Source organism: Mesoplodon densirostris, chromosome 10 (assembly GCF_025265405.1).
Source record: "Mesoplodon densirostris isolate mMesDen1 chromosome 10, mMesDen1 primary haplotype, whole genome shotgun sequence".
NCBI classification, from domain to species: Eukaryota; Metazoa; Chordata; class Mammalia; order Artiodactyla; family Ziphiidae; genus Mesoplodon; species Mesoplodon densirostris.
Genome location: NC_082670.1, coordinates 75,346,422 through 75,372,057, shown reverse-complemented (window position 1 = coordinate 75,372,057; position 25,636 = coordinate 75,346,422). Strand labels below are relative to the sequence as shown.

Sequence of the window (25,636 nt, the reverse complement as noted above, 5' to 3'; positions counted from 1 at the left end):
TAAACTGATAAATTCTCTAAGTCATTCTGTTTGTCATTTCCTTGGTTTATCTACTATTTTCAGGGTGTGCTGCTAATCTGGGTTATATGGACCATACGGAAATCAGAGGATCATTACTTCCCACTGGCTGTGCTGGAATCTGTCCTAAAAGTCTACCTCTATAATCAGAGATGCCCACAGTTATCCAGATCTACTTCCTACAGATTCTCCTCCAACTGCACGGTTAGCTGTGCCTGCTTGGAATTCCCTGGAGCCTCAGATGATCCTTCCATCGGTGTGATGGTTTGTGCTACTTCTACTGAAGGCTCAGATTTTAAAGACAAAGGAAAGGCAGTGGCAGCCTGTCCCTGTCACTACTGCCATGGAATGCACATCCTTTGCCTTCTCCCTTCCCTCAATCAGGGAAAAGAGTTTGTCACCATCAGCAGAAAAAAGGGAAGCTGTGTCAAATTTGCCTCCTATCAATATTTCAGATGAGCTCTGACTTGTAACACAGCCGAGCACTTCCAGGTGTCACTTAGACACAGCCCAACGGGAGTGCACAGCTGGCAGGGAACATATCACTTCCTCCATGTCTAGCATATGAAATATCTCCCTTGTAATGTTAATGAACTGAAAACAGATTGATTCCATTTCCTGTCCATTCATAGGGACTTAATACTTGATAAATTGCTCAGCAACATTAATCGAGGGCTTGGTAGCATGAATATGTTTGAACAAAGAAGTTGGGAGATGATGCTTTGGTTACAATCTTTATACACAAAAGCAAAGAGCAGCATTGCTGCATCAAACCTGATGTGGTTTAATGTTAAAACAACCTACAGCAAGTCTCCGAGTGGAATTGAAAAAAATTATTTAAGCCAGTGGCATTAAAAAGAGCTAGAAAATATTAGTTAAGAAATGCTACCATAATGATGGCACCATTATGTTAATGGCAATTATTGAAGCTAAGGTTATTTGTAATTTGCTATCCTGAAAAATAAAAGTTACATATAGTCCATTATCCATCAGATGACAGAGGTTATGTAATGGGCAGGCCACTCTGGCTTTCACATTTACTTCAGACATCTGATGGGGAGAAAAACAGGATTTTCTGTGATAGGATAATTGCATAGTGGAGAGTAATTCAAATAGGGGATGAGTATGATAAAAATCACTCTGATTCAACTAATCACTGGGAAAAGTGATGGGGGGAAATGATGAAATCAAGCCCGAAGAGACAGAGAAAAAGATCAACACTGTTTAACAGCCAAGAGGTGACAGGCATGTTAAAGGACTGCGTTACCCTAATACTCTTTTTTTTATTCCCCTAGCACTAACTGAACCTCCCTCTACCAGACTAAAGGTGTTACTGCAGTTTTCTAAATTGCTACTGCCATTCTCATAAATATTTTATATACATCAATGGAAATTTTAATAATCAGCATTTTTTGTGAGCTAGTTTTTTCCTCTGTGTTCTTGAGTCCTCCCAGCCATCCACCATCAATAAGCACCTGGTGCTAAGTCAGTTATTGGCAGGAAGGCACTAGGGGAGGCACCAGGGCCTCTAACCTGACTCAGATTGCTGGGGACAGGGATGAGGATGGGGGCTCAGAAAGGGGAGGTTGCTAGGCATAGTGCATGACAGGGATGGAGCAAATTCTAAGATCCAGTGTTTTCCTGGGACATTTGAGAAAGGGGTCGCTGCTCATTGTATGGCATGGACTGGAAAGGCAGGGCCTGGTGCACAGTGGAGCATTCTAGTGCAACGTGGCAAGCGATGAGTCCACCGCAAACGCACCGGCAAATTGGAATTTGAGGTCTTTGCACTTCAAAATATCACAAGTCCCATGGGCAATAGCAGCCTTTCCTATTGGAGAAGTGAGGTGTAATTGTAGTATGAAAAACAGTCACACCCACTGCTCCCCTGGCCTTAATATAAGCCAACATCCAGGAGGCCTGTCAGTGGCCACCTCGTCTCACTCCAAATGCCACATGGTCTTGTGACTGTTGCCAATGGAGACGCACAGTCCATACAGGGACTAGGCCGATCTCAATGACGAAACTGTCTCCAGACAAAACCCCAACTTGATATACAAGCCCTCTTTCCTTTTTAAAGATTGGGAGCAGGGGAGAACCACATATTGCTGGACCAGCTACCCTAAATTTTATGGCATCAAGTGTGCTTACAAAGGGCCTTGTACTCTATTTTAAAATACATAAAATATATAATTCTGAGAATGTTGGATAGCTTGACTCTGGGAACATTTCAATTCAAATAGAGCAAAAAAAAATTTTTCCATCTCCATGAAGCACATCAACCATATCAGTCTTTTTTATTTTCACCTCACTAATTTAAGGCAAAAAGGTTTCAAAACTAGGTTCCCTCCTGTCATCATCCAGGGACTTCCTGAGGCTTCAAGACTCTCTCACTATTACATATTCACAAACTGGGAGGTCCTGTAACCAGCATTAAGAGCAAACATTTACTGAACCTTTACTGTTTGCCAGGCCTGTGCTAAACACTTGACACAGATACACACAGAGCCACTATAATCCTACAGCCTGGGTGCCAACGGAACTCCACTGAGCCTGCCTAGTAACCAGGGCCAAGCCTGTTTGCTCATCTCTAAACCAATGATAGTAACGTGTCTCATTCCCAGGGCTGATGCAAGAATGAAACGAGATGGCATGTGCAAAGTACTTGGCACAGAACCTGGTGCCTAGTGAACTCAATAAACATAGCTAAGGATTAGTAAGTCATCGAGTCCTAATGTCTCCAGGGAGCTAAGTGAGGAGAAGAGGTCCAATGGGCTTATTCAGCTTTTCTCACCAGCCTCACACCTTGGGGCAGAACTGAGATTCAGAACAGTTCTCTCTATTCCAGAGCCCATGTCTCACCCACCACATGGGCCCCTGCCTCTTAGTGCCCAGGTCCAGGGTCTGCTGCCGATTAGAACTCTGCATGATGGTAGCATGATTCACAAGCCCCCATGAATTTCAGACAGCAGGCCTTCCTTGTCTGTCAATTGCAGAGACAGAACCTAAGGATATTTATGTCCCTTTCTACTCCAAAATTCTGTGATTCATGAAGAAATCCAATTTGGGACAATAACAGCATTTCCTTCTCTCAATTGACGATGTTGTTACTAGTATTTAAAACAAAACAAAACATCTGTATTCATTTTTTGAGGATTCAGGAAAATGTGCATTCACACACCACTCCTGCTAGAAGGACTGTGGATTGGCATGACCTTATTTGGACAGAAATATTTTCATATGCATAAAGAGCCTTAAAGATGGGTTCAGAGCCTCAGAACTGTCTCTGTGTTTGGGAATTCATCTGAAGGAAATCAGCATACACTGAAGGATGCGATGCTGAGGGCATGGAAGTGATGAAGGAAGTGGACTCTGGGGTCCCTGTGCCTGGGGTCCATCCCCCACTCCCCAGGTGACCTCAAGGAAGTGACTTAAGTTCTGCTCTGAGTCTCCTCTTTTGTAAAATGAGGATAATAATAGTAACTTCCATCACAGGGCCGTTATCAGGATAAGGCCTATATATACTTTATGTATATGAAGCCCTTAGAGAAGCACCCAACACATAGTGGGTGCTGTCTACTGATCTGCTGTTAACATACAAGAAGATTTACTTCAGCATTCAAAGTTTACAAACAACTTAAATATCCAGATACAGAGGAACGTCAAATCAATTATGACACACGCGCCCATAGATTGGAATGTTATGTAGCCATTTAAGAAAATCTCGAAACACAGTGACACAAGAAAATGCTCACACTATAATGGGATAAAGAAGTGAAAAAAAGCTGGATACAACAAAAGCAAACAGGCAATACTATTGCTAATTTGATAAAAGAAAAACACATACAAGGACATGCACAGAAGTGTAAAGAAAAAAGACTAGAAGGAAGAAAACAAGTGTTGGTTTCCTGCTGGGTGGTGGGACTCTCAGGTGATTTTTTTCTCTGTTTGATACTTTTCAGTATATTCTAAAAGTTCCAACAAAGGGGGTTTTCATTTTATAATCAGAAAATAGTAATTGTGTGGGGTTTTTCTTGAATTTTTATCTCAGGGTTCTCGGACTGTTAGATTCAAATGCCTACCCATGCTGCCCTGTCTGTGAAGAATACCACTTGCTTCAAGGGAGTGATATAGAGACACACCAGAGGCCACCATGCAGCTCCTAGGAATGGCTGTCAGTACAGTATTTCTGTGGCAGATAAAAGCACTTTTTTTCTTTTAAGGCGCTTCAGAGTTTCCACCAAGAAGTCTCATATTATTTAAATTAATAATCACAGTAACAGCAGAAGTTACTATTCACTGAGCACTGCTCATGTGCCAAGTTCTGTGCTAAATGGCTCAAAACCACTACTGTGTTTGATCTTCACACTCCCTGTGAGAGTTTTCCCCATTTTAAAGATGAGGAAATCGAGGCTCATGAAGGCTGTTTTAAGAAGGTTGAAGTTTAGTAAGTGGCAAAGGCAGATACTGGACCCAGGTTCAAGCTCATGCTCTTACCTAAACTACAGCCCCTCCTTCCCTAAATCAAAACAGTACAAAAATGTTTTAGAAACAAGAAAATGTGTGGGATTATAAGGTCTAAAGCAGAAATATCTTGCGGAAATTTGGTTTGGCCAATTAAAGATGAGAAAAACTAAAATAGGAAATGGACTTTTATAATAAAGTCATTCTGGAAATAATAAAACTGAAAGGTAAGTAAACTATACTTTAGAAATAAAGAACTCTTCAGATTGCAATTCTTTCCCATAATCCTGTGTCAATATGGTATTAACATAGGATATTGCAACATTCACATGTCCTAAATCAAGAATTCAGATGCCCTGTTTTGTCAGCAACAAGGAATAAAGTTGGAGGCCATATTGGAAATCCAAAACGATGCACATGTGCACTGCAGTTCCATTCTTCCTGCTACTATAAAATTTCAGGAGTAATGGCCTATATGGGTAAAGAATCTAAACAAGAGTTGTGGATATATGTATATGTATAACTGATTCACTTTGCTGGACACCTGAAACTAAAACAACATTATAAATCAACTATACTCCAACAAAAATTTAAAAAAATTTTTTTCAGGGAGCTCTTGCCAGTCAAGATAAGCATTATAATTACAGTAATATTCCAAAAGAGGTAAAAAGAATTTCCAACTTCATCTAGACTCATTTACCCTATAGAAATTTTCAATTCCATATTTTGGCAAACATTGCTTAATTTTTTTTACATTTGCTTAGTTCAACCACAACATACTCTTGAATGTACTTTGGCAATTAATGAATGCATTACACAGCCAGAGGCCATCCTCTGTGGATGTGCAATTAGGGACACCTCCACTGAAGGCATACAATCATAAGATGAAAACTGGCACCTAAACCCTACATGGAGAAAGGGTAATTGTGCCCCTAGTAACTGCTTATCCTAGTTAACCAGACTTAAGAAAGTGTGTACATCATGGCTGAGTCAACTTTGATCTCTGAGAGTTGGGTTCATCAATGCCCGTTGCCTGCAGCTGCCTTTGTGTCTTCGGGCAGTACAGAGCAGAAACCAGAGGCACTTACCCGCACTGCTTCAGACTTCTTGTGAAACATCTCTTCCATGTTCTTTGCCAGCTTTTTCACCAGTTGGAGACCATCGATTTCTTCTATGGCAACGTCTTTCTCATACTCTTTGTATTTCTGGAAGGAGGGAGGACAACATTAACATGGCACATGATACCATAAAACATCATGCCTACAATGTCAGAGCGCATTTACCTAAAAGAAATAAGTAAAAGTAAAGTTATAATATGGCTGTCTCTGCTGGATTTGGGGAGATTGGACTGTATTTCAAAATTATTAAACCAACTAGAGAGAAATGTGAAAACTGGCTCTGGTTCTCTTGAAGCTTAGCTAGCACCCAGGAAAAAAATAAACCCTAAAGCAATCAAAGCACAGCATCTTATAGACATTTTATAATGTTAAAGTCCTTGCTGTCAATTTTAGTAATTCAATTCAATTCATTTCAATTACTGAGGACTTCCTATATATCCTCAAGGAACTCACAAAAAGAAGCATGTACACTAAGTACAAACAACATTAAAACAGCAACATTTCTTATATAAAAATAACCATTATATAAGATTTCATAATTTGTTAGTCTTCATAAGTGACTAATCTGACCCACAGTATACTCAAATTCTCAAAGACAACTTTTCATTTAAAACCTATCACATACCCTGGTAATTTATTTGTCTAAATCGGCAGTTCTCAAAGTGGCCCAAGAACCTCTGCAGGGTCCCTGAGACCCTTTCAAGGGTCCATGAAGTCCTCCTTTTTTCCAACAGCTTATATATATGAAGGCATGTCTTCTTCCTTGATTTTAACAAATCACAACAGATTGACCACAAAAAAGATATGAGAATCTACCTGTCTTCTCTTAAATCAAACCTTGAGGGCCTCCCTGGTGGCGCAGTGGTTGAGAGTCCGCCTGCCGATGCAGGGGATACGGGTTCGTGCCCCGGTCTGGGAGGATCCCATATGCCGCGGAGCGGCTGGGCCCGTGAGCCATGGCCGCTGGGCCTGCGCATCCGGAGCCTGTGCTCCGCAACGGGAGAGGCCACAACAGTGAGAGGCCCGCATACCCCAAAAAAAAAAAAAAAAAAAAAATCAAACCTTGAAAAGATTTGCAAAAAAGAAAAAAAAGCCACTCCTCTAATTTGTTTTTTAAAATATAGTTATTTTTAATAAAATATGTTATGTACAATATGTTAACATGCAATGAGTTTTTATGTTTTGAATTTGTTAATTTTTAAATTAATGAATTCTTGGTTTTAATTTCAAATGTAGCAAATATTTATACATACAACTCGCATAAGCTCCTGGGTGTCCTCAATATTGTGTAAGTATGAAGGAGTCCTAAAGCCAAAACGTTTGTTATAACTAAACATTTAATTTTGTTCCCACTAGAAAGAAATATTGCTTATTAATTAAAAAAAATTCCAAATGGAGCTCAAAATACTTTTAATGTCAAGAGGAATCCTTTACATTTATTTAGCTATGAAAAGTCTGGATAACTAAAAATACTGGGGGCCTTATATTTACCCTCATTTGGAGGGAAAACCTGAATCGGTTACTAACTCCTTACCCCAAGCTCCTACTTAGGAAAAACAAAAGGCTTCACATGTTATCTGGGCTCTAGAGACCTTGAGAGCAAATTCTGAAATGGAAAATATAACAACTTTTTAATGGCAGTTGTTTTTAATATAACAACTTTTTAAATTTTTAACATATAAATTTATATTTTCTCCCCATTTCCTCTACTTCTCCTTCAAATATATAAACCGGGAGGAGGCTCAGTCTTTCCTTGCCCCAAGGAAGGGAGTGTGTGAGTCTGTGTGTGCGCGCGCACGCATGTGTGTGTGACATAAAACGCTTCCCTTCTTAGCTTAGATTTCCAAGTCCTTTGAGGCAATAACACTGGGTGTCCTAAAAGGACAAGATTAGAGTTTAAGGACAGAGGGAGTGACTCTAAGGAAACAAATGTAGAGAGAGGATTCTTTCAATCCCTAAGACTAAAATGAAATCCCTAGAGCCTGGAGGCATCTGGCCACAGACAGCTCCCAGTGCCCATTGGGCACTGGCAGAGCAGGAGGTCAGAAAAGCAGGAAGAGACCCTTGGACTGGGCACTGGGGCCTCAAACCTGGATGTCAGGTGCAGGGCTTGGAGTTTCTCAGAATTAAAGTGGTCCTGAAGAAATTTTTAAAAGTACTATCCTGGAGCGCCTGAGTCTGGACCAAGACAGACATCTGCTACATGGATTAAAAGATGCTCGGAGAGGCTCTGCATGGTCCTATAATGGACCATGTGTTGTAAGTGACATGCTTCTCCCTGCTCCCTGAAAATGTCCATAAAAATCTTATGTGTTTATGTTGAGAGTCCTTCTCTTCCTTCTTCTAGCCTTCCCCTCCTCTTTGACAAGGCTGCCCTGGTTCCCCAAGGTGAGGAGGCTGCACCCTCCCTCCAAGCTCCCAGAGCATTCTGTGCTCATATCTCCTGGCATCACAGCTTGCATGGTCCAGGAGCTGAGGTCCTCATGGTCACCCCCCAGACCACAGCAGACACTCACAGAACTTCTCTGGATGAAGCCTGTTGCAGAACAACTGCAATGCTACAATACAAGGAAGATGCAAGTAAGGATGCAGCTGCACTGTCTGATGGTCCTGTAAGCGTGACCTCCCCACTCCTTGGGAGTTTGATGGGCTTGGCCCAGGATGTGGGACTCCAGCCAGCCCAAGCCTGGCTCAGGCTAACAGTGTCCTCTGGTGTATGAATAAAGCTTCAATAACAGTCACTGGAAACTTTCCCTAAGTTCAAATGCAAGCCAATGATCTCTTTGGAGCCAAAAATTCTGGGGGTTCTCTGCTGCCTGCCAGATGTGCTCCAAAAGCCAAGAGCCAAGCCCAGCTTATACGCAAGGTTGATTCACTACCAAAAATACAAAGTTCAAGAAGTGAGTAAAACAAAACAAAGCTAATGTTAGTCTAATATTTACAGTCAGTGAAATAAATCTGTCTTATGTAATTCTGAAACTAAAGGTGATCTAGAGGCTTAAGATAAAGAAAAAGAAAATGTATTTCACAATTAGCCTTTACCTAAATCTTTTGATCTTTATATTGGTCCCCATTATTCTGGTCATATCTATTATTTACATGTTTTTTTCTCCCAGTAGACTTCTAGAAGGGAATCAATTTATTCAACTCTGACTATCCACCGACTTCTCGGTGAGACCTTCCCGCATCCTCTTTTCTTCCGAGTCTGCTCTGTGAAAAGGAGCCGCTGATTTTATGGAGGGCTGTGCGTCTCCCAAGCCGCCTTGTGCCTAGTGACCTAGCTAAGTAAGCTCAACATGAAGCTCTGTGCCAAGCCAAGGATTCTAGATCTGGGACAAACTCAGCAGTTCACTGGTTCTATTCCTCTTCCAGCCTCAGCCCTCTCCCTTTAGGACATGTGACAATGGGTCCTCTTTGCCAATGAGCCAAGCCTCATACTACTTTCTCACCACCCTGGGGAAGTTATCCCACAAGCAAAAAACACTCTGCTTTTCAAGATGTGTTAATGGCTGTTGGAATTGGGTCAGAACGACGTAATGTCTTACTCTTACCAGGAAACATTACTCTTTGCTAGAATCAAAGGATTTTGAAGAACAGAGAGAGTAACCAAGTGATAGTCATTAATCAATTACAAACCCTTAGCAGCTTAGAATGGTGATATACACCAAAAGCATCAAAAACGTACCTACTGTACGAAACCAAGCAATATGACCTCCAGCAACTGGATAGAGTAAGCTACAACGGTACAACAAGTTCCACACAGCCATCCCAAATTGTGCAAAAGAATGTAGGAAACTAGCATACAGAAGGTTGCAATAGGTTGCAGACAGTAATAGGTGATTAGTAATTTGTTTTAAATTACTAATCTGCCTACACGTACACACACACACACACACACAAACGTACACACAAACACACTGTGAGGATGGATGCCAAATGCTCACAGCTGGCTGTGCTACTGCAAATGATTTTTCTTCTTTCTGCTTACCTGTATTTTCTAATTTTTATAATAAACATATTTTTTTGGAAATTAGAAAATATAAGAGGTGTAGTTATATGTAGAATAGAATATGGGCACTTAATAACAAAGTTCTGCTGGGGAAATGTGGCCCCAATTAGAATCTGTGTAGTTAAGCAGGATGTCTTCATTAGCAGAGCCTAAGGAAGTCAGCAAAATTAGTCCTCCGTGTGTCAAAGGCCCAGCACGGCACCCGAAGCTTTTCACATATTAATTTGTCAAATCCTCACAGCTACCCCGGGGGGCACGTGTCATCCCCATGTTGCAGATAGGGAACTGAGGCACAGAGAGGTTTAGTCAGTTGTTTAAAGTCAAATGGTTAGAGAGTGAGTTTTAAACCTAGCGAGGTCTGACTTTGAACTGCTTGGTCTTTTGAATTTAGGGGGTAGGGAGTGAAGGACTGATAGTCTACATATTTGTGAACTTGTTTCAGAAGGCCCATTTCACTGCCATCAAAATGCCTATTTCATTGATCTTATAGCCAACAGTGGCTTGGACTCACCAAGAGAGAGTCAAATACCTAAAACCAGAGACATCGTCAGTTAACAAGGGTGGCAGCTGCTTACGAGGCTGCTCCAAGTGAGCAAAAGTCATGCGGCAGGGCACAATGGATGTCACAGGTGGGGACGCTATCCCTCCACTGGGCCCCTGAGGGCGCAAGCTTGGAGCCTGACCCCAGAGGAGCAGACGCAGCTCTTGACCCTTGAAAGCGGCCCAGGGGACTTAATTATATATTAATACCGTGGCTGTGTTTGGGCTACAAATCACCTGTTCTCCAAGGTACCAAGAACGACCTGGAGGCAAAATACCCCTAACTCCTCCTCCTCTGGGGTTTGCCTCCGCACACAGCTACGACAACAGTAAAGCTTTATTTTCTACAGCCTCAAGGACTGCTCTGGCAATTACTTTGTTTTGTGTAAAAACAGTAAACAAACAAACAAACAAACAAACAGGCATTCTTCAACTAGGAAAAGGAATTCAGAAAGTATCAGCGGGTTTCTGCCAACACACAAAATGAAGGTAGTGGGGAAGACCAACATGGAAGAGACACTATGCCACCCGATTAAAGATTCAGGCCGGTCTGGATTTGACCTCTGTCTCCAACACTCCATTTATTTGTTCCACAAATGTCTATTTTGTGTCTATGGTATGCCAGGCAGGGGACGAGGCACCAAGCACAACATGATAAGTAATGCAAAGTTGAAGAAAGCTCATGGTCTAATGATCTGATGAGTAAACTGGCAAAGAAGATACAACATCGTGGTAAGTACCCTGATGGGGTGGTCAAGGCAGTCACTCAATCTTGCTGGAACCCTACAGGATGATTAGGCTGGGAAGAGGGGAGATGCAACAGGGGATGAGCAGAGGGAGCAGTAGGCATGGAGTTCAGGGCAAGAGGCTGCCTGGAGCTCAGGGAACTAACCCTGTTCCACTTTACTGGTGCATGGATGGCCAGGACGAGGGACTCTGGTGAGAGACGAGGCCAAAGAAGTGATCAGGGCCAGGCCATCAAGGGTAGTGTGCTAGGATGAAGAGTTTGGACTTTATCCTGACTTGGGTAGGAGGCTGAGGGTGTGGAGACAGACAACAACCAGAGTCACTGAAGGATTTAAGGGGAGGAAGGACCCAATGACCAGATTTGTGGTTTTGAAAAATCTCAGTGTGCAGAGTGGGAAGGAGGGACATAAAACTGGGTGGAGACAAGGAATTGGGAGGCTGGGGTAGCTAGGACTTGGGAAACAGCACTGGAGAAAAAGTTAGAGTCAGAGAATGAGAGGTGGGCTCCCTGGGAGACATCAACAGGTCTGATGGTCAGACACGGCAGCTGTTTGGGCTGGTTGGCCATGCCACTTTAAGGAAATTGCTTAACCTCCTGGGTCTCAGTGTCCTCGATCAGAATACCAGAGATAATGATGCCCATCTTCCAGGGCTGCTCTGGAGGGTTACTGGGAGGACGTCTCTGAAAGCTCCCAGCACAGTGCCCGCACAAAACGGGTCACTCTAAATCTTCGTGCACGCCTGTTTTTCCCTCTTGGAATTTCTGCTACAGAGGATTCTAGTCCATGTTGTATTTTCATACCAATGCCTTCCTGAACTGAAGCTTTTAATGGAGCAGACAAATTCCAACAAGGTGTTTGATGATGCTGATGTTCTTCACTCTGCCACCCCCGTCCATCCTCTGGGCCTCCCCCTGGATTGGGGCAGTAGCTAGTGACACCTGAGTAACACAGCCTGTGGCTTTAGCCAAGGTCAGGGTCGAGGCAGAACACAGCCCTTTGCAAGAGCACCTCTCAGCATTCATGACACAGAAGGAAGGCAGCCTTAGAAACTTTTTATTCCCTCTGTCACAGGGGAACATCTGAAGCTTCCATTCCTTCTGTTAGCAGAATCAGCATTTGGCAAGAAATCTTGTAATGAGCCAAGAACATTTATCATTTGAGAAGGGAGACAGAGAAATGCATTATTTCTGTAGCATCTATTTTGCCAGATCATTTCACACAAACACCAGGAAGAGAAAAGCACTACTTCACTGTCAGAACACTTAATGTTGTTCATACCTTTGGGTCATTTTTTTCCTGCAGGCTAACTGCATATCTAGAAGTGAGTCACCTGGAACAGTCGCCAGAGAGGGGGCTCCAGTCAGGAGGCTTCTGATCAATCACAATTAATTAATATAGAAGCCCAACACAGAAGAGGTGCTCTGAGTGTGCTCGGCACCAGCAAAAAATACCCTCTTGCAGAGGATGGATGCAGGAGTACCATTAGCCAAAGAGCTGGAACATCTGAACATGGTCTCTTGGCCAAATTTTCTCATCACAAACTGAAATTACATCTCTAGAGTCAGTATAATTAAATCACTCGATGAGGATTGACAGAAGGTCCAGGGGAGGAGATGATAAAGCAAAGACCTGCTTGTCCCCAAGTGAGAATCTGGAGAGCTTGCCTCAAAGCCCACGACTTGAGAGAAACTGGCCTGCTTCCCCATCCCACCCCTAAGCCTCCAGCACTTCCCTTAAAAGCCCCTGACCCCGTTTCCCAGTAAACCCTATTACTGGGAAAGCAACCCATACAGGCTAAGTCCAGAACCTTAAAGGTGGCTTGTTACATAAAAGTGGAAGATGCCTTATGTTCCTACCTTAAGATTCAATTTTTGGTCTTATTCTCATTCCTTCAAGTTCTGAAATAGCCACAGTACCAGAGGTAAAATCATTAAACCAACTACTGAAGTAAGGTTCACACCAATACAAAAAAGGAACCTAAACTGAAATCACTGCTATTTTCATTCATTTAACAAATATTTACAAACTGCCTACCATGTGTAGGCAGGTGGGGCAACAATGACAAATATACATGTTCCCTTGGGATATAAGGAGGCTAATTTTTTGGTTCTTTTTATTAAAAATAAATAATAAATAAGTTGGAGCAGAGCCACATGGGTTATTTCAATTGAAACCTGAGCCCAGATATCCCACACAGCCTTTCTGTGTGTGTCTCCTCCCAGGGTCACACCTGTCTGCAGTGCAGGTACGTCACTTCTGCCAGATGTGGGAGAGTGTTGTGTGTCTTCTACTAAGTGCAGAACAGTCTATAAAGCACAGACATATATTTCTCCCTGAGTAGGGAGGGGTGAGTAGCAGGAAATTTGGGCAACCCAAACTGATTTGTAAACAATGAAAACTTGGCCAGGAACAAGAATGACAGGATTGTCAGCAGGTAGGAAGAGGGTCCCAGGGAGGAATGTAAAACAATGAATTAGCCATGGGTTGTAGAAAAGGAGATGACTGTATAGCATATATAATTCCCTGCCTCCTGGGAGATGAAATTTACAAAGTACCCTATCAGTGTAATGAGACAGTCATGAGCCATCACAAGGTGGTTGGTCAACAGAGGCAGGACATCTATGGTCAAGGCTTGATGAACAGTGGGAACAAGGGGAGGTGGGGAGGTGGGGGACGGGGGAGAGTGGGAAGGGTAGTCTCTTTAGATTGCATGTTAGCTCATCATATGTCCCTCCAGTGGGGAGAAAGTGATGCAGTTCCTGTTCTGTCTCCTCTGTCTTATTTGTAGCAAAGGGGACTGACAATGATCAGATGGGTGGGAAAGCATCTGCATGGATTTTGCTGGCATGCTATTAATTTGGAGCCTGGGGCAGCATCCCGCTTGGCTTAGAATCACTGGCCAGGATTCAAGTCTGAGGAAAATCAACAATGTGCATCCCACTTGCTAGGCCAATTGGTGTGGTGCTAAGACCAAGGACTCTCCATTCAGATGTACTAAATTCAAGTCCTAGCAATGTGACAAGTTGCTCAGTCTCCATCGGGCTCCTTTCCTTCAATAGTAGAGTGGGTTATACCAGACCTCCTACTGTTCCCAGGATGGTCAAATGAGGTCGAGTGTGTAAAGTCCCTGGCAGCATGCTGGACACAGAGTAAAGCACTCAAAAAATGTTGACGATGATGGCAGAAGTGGTAACACATGCCAACATTTGTTCTATAAGTTCTGAAAAAGGAAATTCTCTTGCCTCAACAAGAAAAAGCTCTCAGCCAAGGTCATAACCTAACAGATGAACTACCTCTGAATGTTGCTGTGGGCAATGGCATTTTTCAAATACATTCCCAAGGCACTGAGGGGGTCTTCAACAGTAACTCTGTGGGGATCGCTCCCTTCTGGCAGAAACTATATGCTAGAAGTCTGTATTTGAGTAAGGGTGGATGACAGTTTTCAGATATGTTACTAAAGATGTTGCAATAAAAACTAATCATCTACAATTTCTGAATTCTCTCCTTATAGGCAGTGTCATTTTTTTATTATGACATAAATGTACTTAGTATTGCTCTCCAATCAATTATCGCATGTGGAAGTGTCACTTCAAAATACAACACTCCAAAGCAATTATGTTTCCAAGTAAATATATTTCTAAATCCTTTAAGCTGATGTTAGAAACACTTCTTCTTACCCATAACAACAACAAACCTAGCTGAATTCATGGAACTCTAGGTCACAGAAGAATATTTTTCGATTCGAAAATGGAAAATGCCATTTTGTACAAATCATTCTGTTTCACAGAGATATTCCAATCAAGTGCCTCCAGGGTCAAAACAAAACCCCACCCATTATTAATGCAGTGCTCTTCCAGATCTAGTTAAGTCTGAGGAACATCCTTGAAGAATGCAGTTTTTCTCTGTCAAAGCCATCAGAACAAGAGATAATTTGCATAAGAATTAGGGACCCTGTTTAGGAAGGACAGAAGAGAGAGGAGGACAGGGCACTAAATTACAACCAAAGAATAAGCAGAGAGGAGGCAGGGAGCAGCTGGACTCTGACTTCTGCAGGGCTGCGGCAAATGTGGACCACTTGAGGAATCTGGAATATCACCTATAGGCAGTTCTTGTTCTGTGGGGTGAGAAGCATGGGAATCAACCACCACTGAAGGCAGTAGTCTTCCTCAGCATGTTTTTAAGAACTTCCAGCTTGAGTGGGGTGGTGGGGGCGGGGTGGGGAGGGTTGTCAGGGGAAGGAGTGGTCTAAATTACTTCTCAAGGTGCTTTCTGATACTCACCTCAAGAAAGCATCATCACAAGAAGTATTGGGGTCCCCAGCCCCAGTGCCCCTGGAGCCTTTGTTCCCAGCGAGCTATGTGGAATGCCCTACTAAATCAAGAGTTCCAGAGAGACTGCTCTTCAGAGCAGGTGGCTCTGCTGTGGGTGGTCTCTGACAGATTTCTACTACTTTCAGATTGTCAGGTCCTGAATTAAAAGATGGATATCTCTCCTCTCCCTGTTTTACAGTCTATACTCTTTTTGTTTTTTAAGTCCAAATAAGTCTCATAAGCTTTTTACTGTTACACGTAGTCCACTGGACAAATGCCACTGATAAATTTTAGCTCTGTGGTGATAAAACTGCGTGTGAATGCTGCATTAGATTCCTGTTTTATACAAGGGAAATTAAGTCAGAGGCAAGCTACTAAACCTGCTGTTGATACAACCATCTTTGCCCTAGCATGGCAGTGTAACATACTGCTTCAAAGTTGGGAAATTCATCTGTCTACTGAACAAAATCAAATGGTCTCAATACTTATTAAAAAAAAAAAAAAAAAAACAACTCCAGTTCCCGGATATTTTCTGGATTACTGCATGGGGATCTGAGGTTCTGAAATATGAATATTTATGCTGTACATACATCCTTACAACACGAAAAGCCAAAATAATGATTACAGGACCATGTGTGTTAGAGAAGACAAATCTCATTGTATGCATTTATGAGTGTGTTTTACGTATGCCAACAAATTTAACTACGGCCAAACTGCAAATAATAAGCCATTACTTTACAAAGCCTGGACTATTTGTATAGATTATTTCTTGCGGCTTACTTTTTTCAAACACATTTTTCTGATGTTCCCATTTAAAATAATTCATTCTTCCTACTCCCCAAGGATCAGGGGAACAATAACAGCAACAATAATCATTTATTATTAATAATAGCAACCAGCATTTATTACTTACTTTGGGTCAGGTAGATATTACTTCCCCCCATTTTATAGGTTAGGGAACTGAGGCACAGAGAAATAAGGTAACTTAGCTAAGGTTGGGACACTAGTAAGTGGTTGTATTAATTCAGGAGTCACTAGCTACTATAATAAAAAATATCTCAAAACCTCAATGGCTTAACATAATAGAGGTTTAACTTCTTGTTCATATAACCCTCCCATGAGGGGGTTCTTTGTCCCCAGTCTTTCACATAGTGATTCAGGGACCCAGGATCCTTCCATCAGGTGCTTCTGCTCTCCCCTCAGGCACTAGAGTCTTTTGCATTCAGCCAGGAGATGCAGGGGGAAGGAATGGAGAAGATGCACTGCTTCTTGAACTCCTTAGCCTGGAGGTGACATGCATCAGCTCTGTTCACATTCCACTGGTAGGAACCAGCCACCCAGCCCAACCCAAAGTAAGAGGGCCCTGGAAATAGAACAGGTGGCTGGGGAGCCATTTCCAGGCTCCAAGTCAACACCGTGGAAATGGGAACTTAAATCATCAGGGGTGTGTTAGCTGTCTGGATTTGAATCCAGGCAGCATGGCCCCAGAGTCCATGCTTGTAACCACCACACTTTAAACACTTGATATAAACTGTTGCTAGATGAAACCTCAGATTAAAACTTGGCTGGTAACCATGTGCATGATGGATACTTTAGAGCTGGTGCAATCAAGTCACAATCTACCCAACCACTTCTATGTGTAATTACGGTCAGGTGCTGATGGTAAAGGCCAAGATCTTGCAACACAGAAAGGAACACATTATAAACAATTCTTAGACCTTTTGTCCAATTTCTTTAATCCCAGCTCAAATAAAACTGCTTTTTCAATAACATCAATGACCTTCTTTAGCACAGGATATTTGTTGCCCAGGCGCCACAAAGTTAATGGGCTTAACTAAAGTCTTTTTAATTCTATATCTGAGATGTCCTGGAAATCGAAGGCAATCAATGAATGAGTCTGGAAGACCGTAACAAGCTTAGAGCTAATACTATTTGCAGCTGCTCAAGTGGTTTCTGTACTTACAGAGCCAAAAGCTGGAAATGAGTGTTATGACCCTGCATCTGAATGAATCTTTAACTCCATCAACTCCAAACTAACTCCATCAACTACAAACTGAATACGGAGATGCCTATTTATGGCACAGCTAAACCCTAGCTTTTCTTTGGTGAGTGTACAGAACCATGGTGAGATGGTGCTTAATAGTTATCAACCCACCTTTCCTCCTGTTGAAAGGAAGAGATGAAGACTAGGTCTCCCTTCTCATGTTTAAAGCTTCCTTTGTAAAAAGATTCTGGTATAGAATTCCCTGCCGCTGGTATCAGAGACTAAGAAAAATGATCTGTAGCATCAGCATCCTTCACAGAAATACTGCCTTCCTTCCACCTGTCCACAGGTGCTTGAGGAATTTGCAGCAGGTGACCCCCTCCCATTTCACCCGCCATAAACAAAAGTGCAGACATTATACAGGGCCTGCCCTATGCCGAGATGCAAAAACATAATCTGAGCCCTCTAAAAATTTAAATGTCACCAACTTCAGAATCAAATGATTTTCTGACATCCTTCACAAAGCCCAGCACACAGGACTTTCCCCCAATATCTTTAAAGTCACAGTATTAGAATTCAAAAGGAACTTAGGAATAATCCATTTCAGAAGCCATAATTCAAACGCCTCCAGAGGCCAGATGGGTCATATCAGGCGACAGACTCAGGCCAGTCTGGGGCCTGCAGCAAACAGCAGAGCTTCTGTCTCATCCTAAATGGTGGCCACTTTTTAGCTTCTGCTGATCTCTGTAGGGTGAGGGGCACACTGTGGTTACCCAATCTTCCATTTGTTAAGAGAAGCCAGAAATCTATGTTTTTCTGTGAAACCTCCCACTGAGTCCATTTCTTTGAACACTCTGGGGCCCAGATACAAAATGTCTCTAAACATCTTCCTCCTCATTCAACTTCACATGAGGAGCCTGAGACAGAATAACATGGGCTCACATCTCCCACAGGGCAGTGATGTGCTGGACAGTGTGTGGATGGCTTCTGGCATCTACCGCTAATCCCAGAAGCAGGCACTGCTATGAGCACCACTGAGTCTAAGGCATCTAGTGGGCAGCAGCCAGCCCAGGCCAATAAGGGACAGATGCCCACCTGGCTCACCAGCGTCCCAGCCAGTGGGGAAAGATCCCGGGTCCTTTTCACCATTTGGGGTTCCCTGGCCATGCAGGGGCTCAGGACCTGGGGCTGCCCTCTCCTAGAGAACCCCATGTATGACCAAAAACATTTTGATTCCTCATGCATTGGGGGTTGCTGGGCATGGAAATAAGACCCTGAAGTCGAGGAATCTATAGGCATGTTGAGAGAAGCCCACACATTACTCTTGAAATGGGGGCTCTTCTACAGAGCTTTGAAGAATTCTGGAGTCCTAGGATATGTTAACTAATGTTCTGCTCTCTCTCTCTCTCTCTCTCTCTCTCTCACATACACACACACACACAATCATTGTGCTACCAATATTTTTTCTCCTAGAATGTATTTAGGAAAAAGGAAGGAAATTAATCAATACATCCACCTTATTCTTATTACTATACTATGGTATGCCTTTAACATGGGAATTTGTGGGTGGGGGAGTTGGGGGAGTGGCTGCTCTGGCATCTGGTGAAGCCCATGGACCCCTTCCAAGAATATTTTCAAATGCAAAAGAGGAAACGCATAGGAAGGAAACCAATTATATTGAAATTCAGTTTTCAAAATGTTTAAACCATCAATTTGTGATGCAGTAATGTAGATGTTTCTTCATCAGCGCATTAAATAACAAGAACTAGTGGTAAGACTATAGTGCCACAGCCATGGATGTCAAGGATAAGCATCAGTAGCAAAGAGATATCTGCATCAGCTACGACATGACACGAGAAGATTTGTGATTTCTGTTGGTGACAAAGTCATAGGAACTGTTGTGGCTTGTTACCTACATTTGTAAGCTAAAGTAATAAATTTCAGTTAGAGGTTGGTGAAAATAAAAGGTGTTGCTTTTTTTCCACCCAAGTTCATAGCCCCCTGAATTCCCTCCATGGTGGGGACACAGGTTAAGCACCCCTATGCACTCCCCAAGAACAGCAAGAGGTCCCAGAAAAGGTCACCCTATGTGTGAATAGTGACAGGGCATCTGCCCCTGATTCACATGCAGCATCAGGATATACAATGCCTGTTTTTGACCACTGGTATATGTCACATGCACTGTCTGATCATTAGCATATATTTACAATCCAATTTAAGGTTTATGTATATTAAACATACACACCAAATTATGGACATTTCCTGTAACAATTAATTCTGGCAGATGGCTTTGCTGTCTTTATAAGTATAGGTTACAAGTTTCCCTGGGTGCTCTGTAAATAAATGATGATTTCTCAAAAGGATCAGGGAAGGGTAAACACCAAACTGGAAACAATATTTATCTCAGGCCAGGGTCTTCAAGAAGAGCTGAAGAGAACTATAATTTTTTCCTTATGTAACCACTGGGTTATTAGAATTCTTCACAAAGAGCATACATTCATGTATTATTTGTGTGATTAAAAATACATAAAGTGTCAAGTCAAAGAAATTTAGTAATCATTGGTATAAAAATATAATAAATGCCTCATAATCTGAAAAGAGGAATGTGACTGGCTCAGAAGGCTTACACTTGAGACATGAATTAAACAACCCATTGAACAAGCCTGACCTTTGTCCACAGCCACTAGACGACTATTAAAAAAAATATTTCACCCGACGCATGTGCAACTGCGTACCATCATAGAACTCTGCTCATGAGATAACTGCTAAGTGACATACATTACATCTATAATTAAAGCCATGTAAAAACACAAAGCAAAAGACACTGGGAGGGACCACGACAAAATTCTAACCATGGCCGGGTTAGGGTGGCAGAATTTTGGATGAATTTTTCCAGTTTTCTAAATGTATTTTGCAATATTGCTTTTCAAATGGGAAAAGTAAAGTCTAAGATGGAGAAAAATAGAACAGTAAGGGTGAAATTCAAGTGTAGGCAGGCTGACTCCAGATCCCATGCTCTGACTTCCCCCAATAACTCTCCTAAAATAGTTGAAGGTAAAATGAGACTTTTTTCTTATTCTAAAAGCAAAATGTTCTCACGGTAGGAAGAACAACCAGAAGGTGGATATAAGCAAATAAAAGAAAACAAAAACCCCAGTCCCACTTCCCCAAAATACAAGGGGCTACCCTGTGATTAAGATCCTTACAGATATTTTCCATTTTTGAAATGTAAGATCATAAGTGCATTTGTTTCTTTATAATCAAAGTGAGATAAAACTATACATGCCTATGGGGTATATTTTCAAATTATGTCCCCAGGAAGTGTAAGTACAAAACAGTTCATCCTTTAGACCACCAAAATAAATGCCAAGGGAATAAAGAGGTCTGGCAGCCTTTTATAGGATCTACACCATTCCACGTTCATCAACCATAAGAGTTTCACTACGGGCATAGCTTCACTGGGTAAAAACCAGCAACAGGGCTTCCCTGGTGGCGCAGTGATTGAGAGTCCGCCTGCCGATGCAGGGAACACAGGTTCGTGCCCCGGTCCGGGAAGATCTCACATGCCGCAGAGCGGCTGGGCCCGTGAGCCATGGCCGCTAAGCCTGCGCGTCCGGAGCCTGTGCTCCACAACGGGAGAGGCCACCAACAGTGAGAGGCCCGCATACCGCAAAAAAACCAAAAAAAACCCAAAAAAAATCCCAGGACGTATACATTAGTTTAAGAAGCACCCAATGAAGGCACTTACTTGGGCCAACATTCTCCTTGCAAACAGAATGGGGAGCAGTTATCCCACAGCCCTGGACCAGGAGTGTGGTGCATGTCCCTTTAGCCTTGTCCTCATTATTATGATGTTTCAGTTAGGCTACAAAGCACTGACAACTTAAAAAAATATGGAACCACATATCTGAAGGTCAAGAAGCATGAACTTCCCAGTGAAGTATCCAAAAGCACATGTCACAAATGAAGACTCCGAGACTCACAGAGGCTACCAACTGGTCCAAGTTTCTTCCCACAAGTGGCAAAGTCTGGATCCAGTCCCAGATGGAGGACTTCAAAGTTCACCCATACACTTTCCTTCTTACTCCCAAGGAATCAATCTGAAAGTTGAGTCATCTCCTTGCAGAGTGGCAATACCTCTCCATCTGTCTGTTTTATGAATCCCCATTTCATATATCAGAGTTCAGGAAGCAAAGTGCTTCTGTGTTGTTCAAAAGTTATTTCACATGACCCAGGCACACGCCCTGTTTGAGTGCTAAAAAGGATCCAGAAGGGGCTTCCCTGGTGGCGCAGTGGTTGAGAGTCCGCCTGCTGATGCAGGGGACACGGGTTCGTGCCCCAGTCCGGGAGGATCCCACATGCCGCGGAGCGGCTGGGCCCGTGAGCCATGGCCGCTGAGCCTGCGCATCCGGAGCCTGTGCTCTGCAACGGAAGAGGCCACAGCAGTGAGAGGCCCACGTACCGCAAAAAAAAAAAAAAAAAAGGATCCAGGAAACAAAAAATAACAGCAGCTGGTCAAGTGATCTTGCCATAATGGGCTCTGTACATCCAATTTTTCCTTTTAGAAGCTCCTCCCTCCCTCTATTTGCTCCCACCCTTCCCTCTCCCCAGCCAACTCCTGCTCCGCAGTCAACACCCTGATCAAGGGTCACCATCTGTAGGAAGTCTCCTCATTCCCCAGGGTAAGACTTTGGTCCAACTAACTTACTGATCCCTCCTCCAAATGAAAGTGAGATACCACAACACTTGACATAGTTTAATATGCATATGAATCTCCTGAGGGGGGTTATTAAAATGCAGATTCTGATTCAGATCTGGAGTGGGGCTGGAGATTCTGCATTTCTAACAAGTCCCCTGATGATGCAGGTGCTATTGGTCCCAGGACCACAAACTGAGGTCTAAAGGAAAGAGACTGTGGGTTTCATCTCCATATTCTCTATGCATAGAGCTGCAGGAGAGGACGTGAGGAGGGAGGCTCACTGAGGGAATAAAGAAGAATTCCTACATGGGTATGTCAGGAAAGCTGTGTTGCTGCTGTTTGTTCAGGGTGTTTCTTTGAAACATTCAGCATTAATACACAAAGTACACTGATTTGAGAAGATGGAACTTATAAACCAAGGCCCCAGTTTAACTTCAAAGTTATTTCCTACCATATTCCGTAGATTCAAAATATGACACCATCTTCAGCAACTCAGGGAGTTCAGAAGTTAAAAACAACAGGTGAGAAAACACAACACTCTGAGAGAAAATAAATGAGGTTGTCAATGTTCTTTGTAATTTATGGCTCCAACATGCCGGCTCCCTTTTCCTCACTACAGACTGGGTTATGAAATAGTACTGCATCTGTCCTAAACCCTCTGCTAGGACTCTCCCTCAGAGGCTAATAATAATAACAGTAATAACCACAGCAGCTGTAGCACCCCAAGCTTAACTTGAGCATTCACCCTGTCCCATGCACTAAGTGCTTCATATAAAAAGTAAGTAGTTTAACCCCACAACAGGTAGCTACTATTATCACCTCCGTTTTACCAAAGTACAACCTCAGGTTATGAGGAATGACATGGTTTGCCCAAGGTCACGGAGCCAGTTCACAGCAGGGTAGGATTCAAACCCAGGCTGACTCCTAAACATGGTGTCTGAGAGATATGCTACCAAGGTCATTTCAAGGTACAGTGAAGGAAAAAGTGACCCTAAAGACAAATTCTGAGACCTGGATCACAAACTCTAGATAGGAAGCAGGAGAGATATTCCTTTGGGTGAGCAGAAAGGTCCCCCTGACCTCGAAAGATGCTGAACTCAGCCCAGACACAAGCTCGGCTCTGCCGAAGTTGGCCTGATCATCGGGCATCCACTGATCTCCCATTTTACTCATCTGCCCTTTATTCTGCATGAAACACATTCCTCTCCCTTTTCCCCACAATACAATTTGTCTCTCTCTCACCCGGCTTTTTAGTTAAAAACAAGAGAGATGAAGCTTGAAACCTAATTAAGGAAATGGCCCATGTACAAAGAAAACAGCCAGGGATCATTATTCAAATGGCAGCCTCTCCTTTTGTTTTTGAGGGAAAGCTAATGACTACTATGCAGCCCAGTGGCCTCTATATCATATCACATACACATCCTATTATTAGAGGGTAATGCTAGTGATTGGAAAACACGCCAAATAAAAGCATGCATGGATCCCTGTTCTCACTTAAATGCTGTTTTGATGATTTAAAATAAAGACAAATGTTATCCTGGGAAATGCAGACCTCTCTGCGGCCAAACTCATCCATCTTATGTTAGTAAGATTCCCTCTCCAGCAGACCTGGGTCCGTGCGATGGGTGCCCAGGGTGAGAAATAAGAAAGCAGCAAGATGGATCAGACCTTCCTGTGAAACTGCTGTGGTGGGGAACGGGAAAAAGGAGAAGGAAGGGAAAAAAGAAAGCAAAAGAAATCCTCTGAGAAAGATCTGGTTGGATCTTCCCCCTGGATTTTGCTGAAATCTGTTCACTTCTAACCATCCCAACCACCAAGTCCAATTCACACCCATCTCACTACCTCAATGCCCCAGGTAGCTTCCCAACAAGCTAATTATAAACAACAATTTGTATCTGGCACACAGCCTGCCAGAATGTTTTCTATCCTCCTGTGTATGTAGTACATGTTTTATTCACATACTCCATTATGATCTCCTTTTTCCGCATATCAAGAACATTATTAATGTCAAATACATTTGACACTATCATTGTTATTGCTGCAAAGCATTCCAGTTTATTGAAGGGCCTTTATTTATTTAACCAATCCCTTATTTGGGAATATCTTTTACTTGTATAAATAATGCTGCAATGAACATCCTCCTCTGATTCTGACTTTAGGAAAACTGCTGAGGCAGGCAATCTGATGATTGTTTTTATTAATAAGCTCTGGTATTGAAGGAGCTTTCTTCCAACCAAACTGATATTTTACACTTTATTCTCACACTGATTTGTTTATCAAGACTGAGATGTTTACTATTCAGGGTATATTAGATATCAACCTTACAATTAAAACACTTTAATAAAATTTTTTACTGAAGTAGGTTTATTTTGAAATAGTTCTAGATTTACAGAAAAGCTGCAAAGGAAGTAGAGTTCCCATATACCCTTCACCCAACTTCCCCTAATGGAACATAATACCTAGCTTTGGCACATTTATCAAAACTAAAAAAATTAACAGTGGTACAATGAACTTTAAGGGTCTATCTCTTCCTGTTCAGAAGGAGATTTCTGACCCCAGAAAGGGGGGGATTTGCTCCAGGGATGTCAACAGCTGCTATCCCTGCCAGAATTAGGACCCAGAACTTGCGACAGCTGGACTATTGTCTTTCCGACTACACAACTTTGCCTTCCCTATTAATTCTTTTTGGACAAGATTTTTTCTCACTAAAACTGTGCAATTTGTATCCTATAATTGTAATCACATGTCTAAGTCCAAATCACTCTCTCTTCATTTTTTAAGGTAAAAAATAACCTTAGTGTCACATAAAGCCACAGCCTTCAGCACAAAACTACTTCATCACAAGGTAAATTTGCCTTCAGAAATAAAGACCTATTTCTCACATACATGGCTCCCTGTTTGATAATAAGACTTTAATCTACAAGCACAAACAATGCTAACTATCATGATATGGTTTGTGATCCAGCTAATAATAACTGTATTTGATTGCAAAAAGCCAAAACTGAAAATCTGCACACATCTTAGAGGGCTAATTCCTAGAAAAAGTGATGCCTCTTATTCTATCACCTTGCAACCTGTTTTCTTTTTCATAACACTTATCACAATTTGTAATGTTCATGTAAGTATTTGTTTAATGTCTTTTAAATCATAACACTGTATGCTCATGAAGTTATAAATGACCACTGCATCCTCAGAGCCCAGGGCATAGGCTGGTGACTTCAGAGTCGTAAGGGCAGTACATCCTCCACACACTCACTCTTTTCCTAGATCACTTTAGACATCTAGAAATGCACATGATGTTAACACGAAGATGGTGAAGCTCCACAAGCAGATATGACCACTTACCATGAGGGTGGTGAAGCCCCAGAATGCCCCACGCAGTACCGCTATGTCCCTACACTGATATTTCTGCTCTTCACACCTAAAGGTTTATTACTTAACTAATGGCTACTATCCAGAAGGGAGATTAGCAAGTGAACTTAGTCTTAGAAGGGGACCTAAAGAGTTCATACTTAATTCCAAAATCGACTTCTCTATACCTTAGTTAGTTTACTCCTAAACTAATAAATGTTTATTGAAAAAAGTTACAGGTAATCAAAATAGAAAATCCAATAATAATTCCATCAACCCACTACACCAAAAAAGAAAAAAAAAACCCTAATATTTTGATGTGTGGCCTTAATTTTTCTCTATGCTGAACACATATGTTAACAAATTGGAATTGTAACATATATGCCATTTTATG

General features: G+C 42.3%; 1 protein-coding gene across 1 annotated transcript in view; it reads right to left on the bottom strand.

Moving 5' to 3' along the window:
- Positions 1-25,636, bottom strand: part of CACNA2D3 (calcium voltage-gated channel auxiliary subunit alpha2delta 3) — a 794,881-nt gene that overhangs the window by 632,911 nt on the left and 136,334 nt on the right. The window contains exon 3 of the mRNA XM_060109938.1: positions 5,571-5,687. Within this exon, the coding sequence (XP_059965921.1) occupies positions 5,571-5,687 (117 nt within the window). The remainder of the gene's footprint in view (positions 1-5,570; positions 5,688-25,636) is intronic.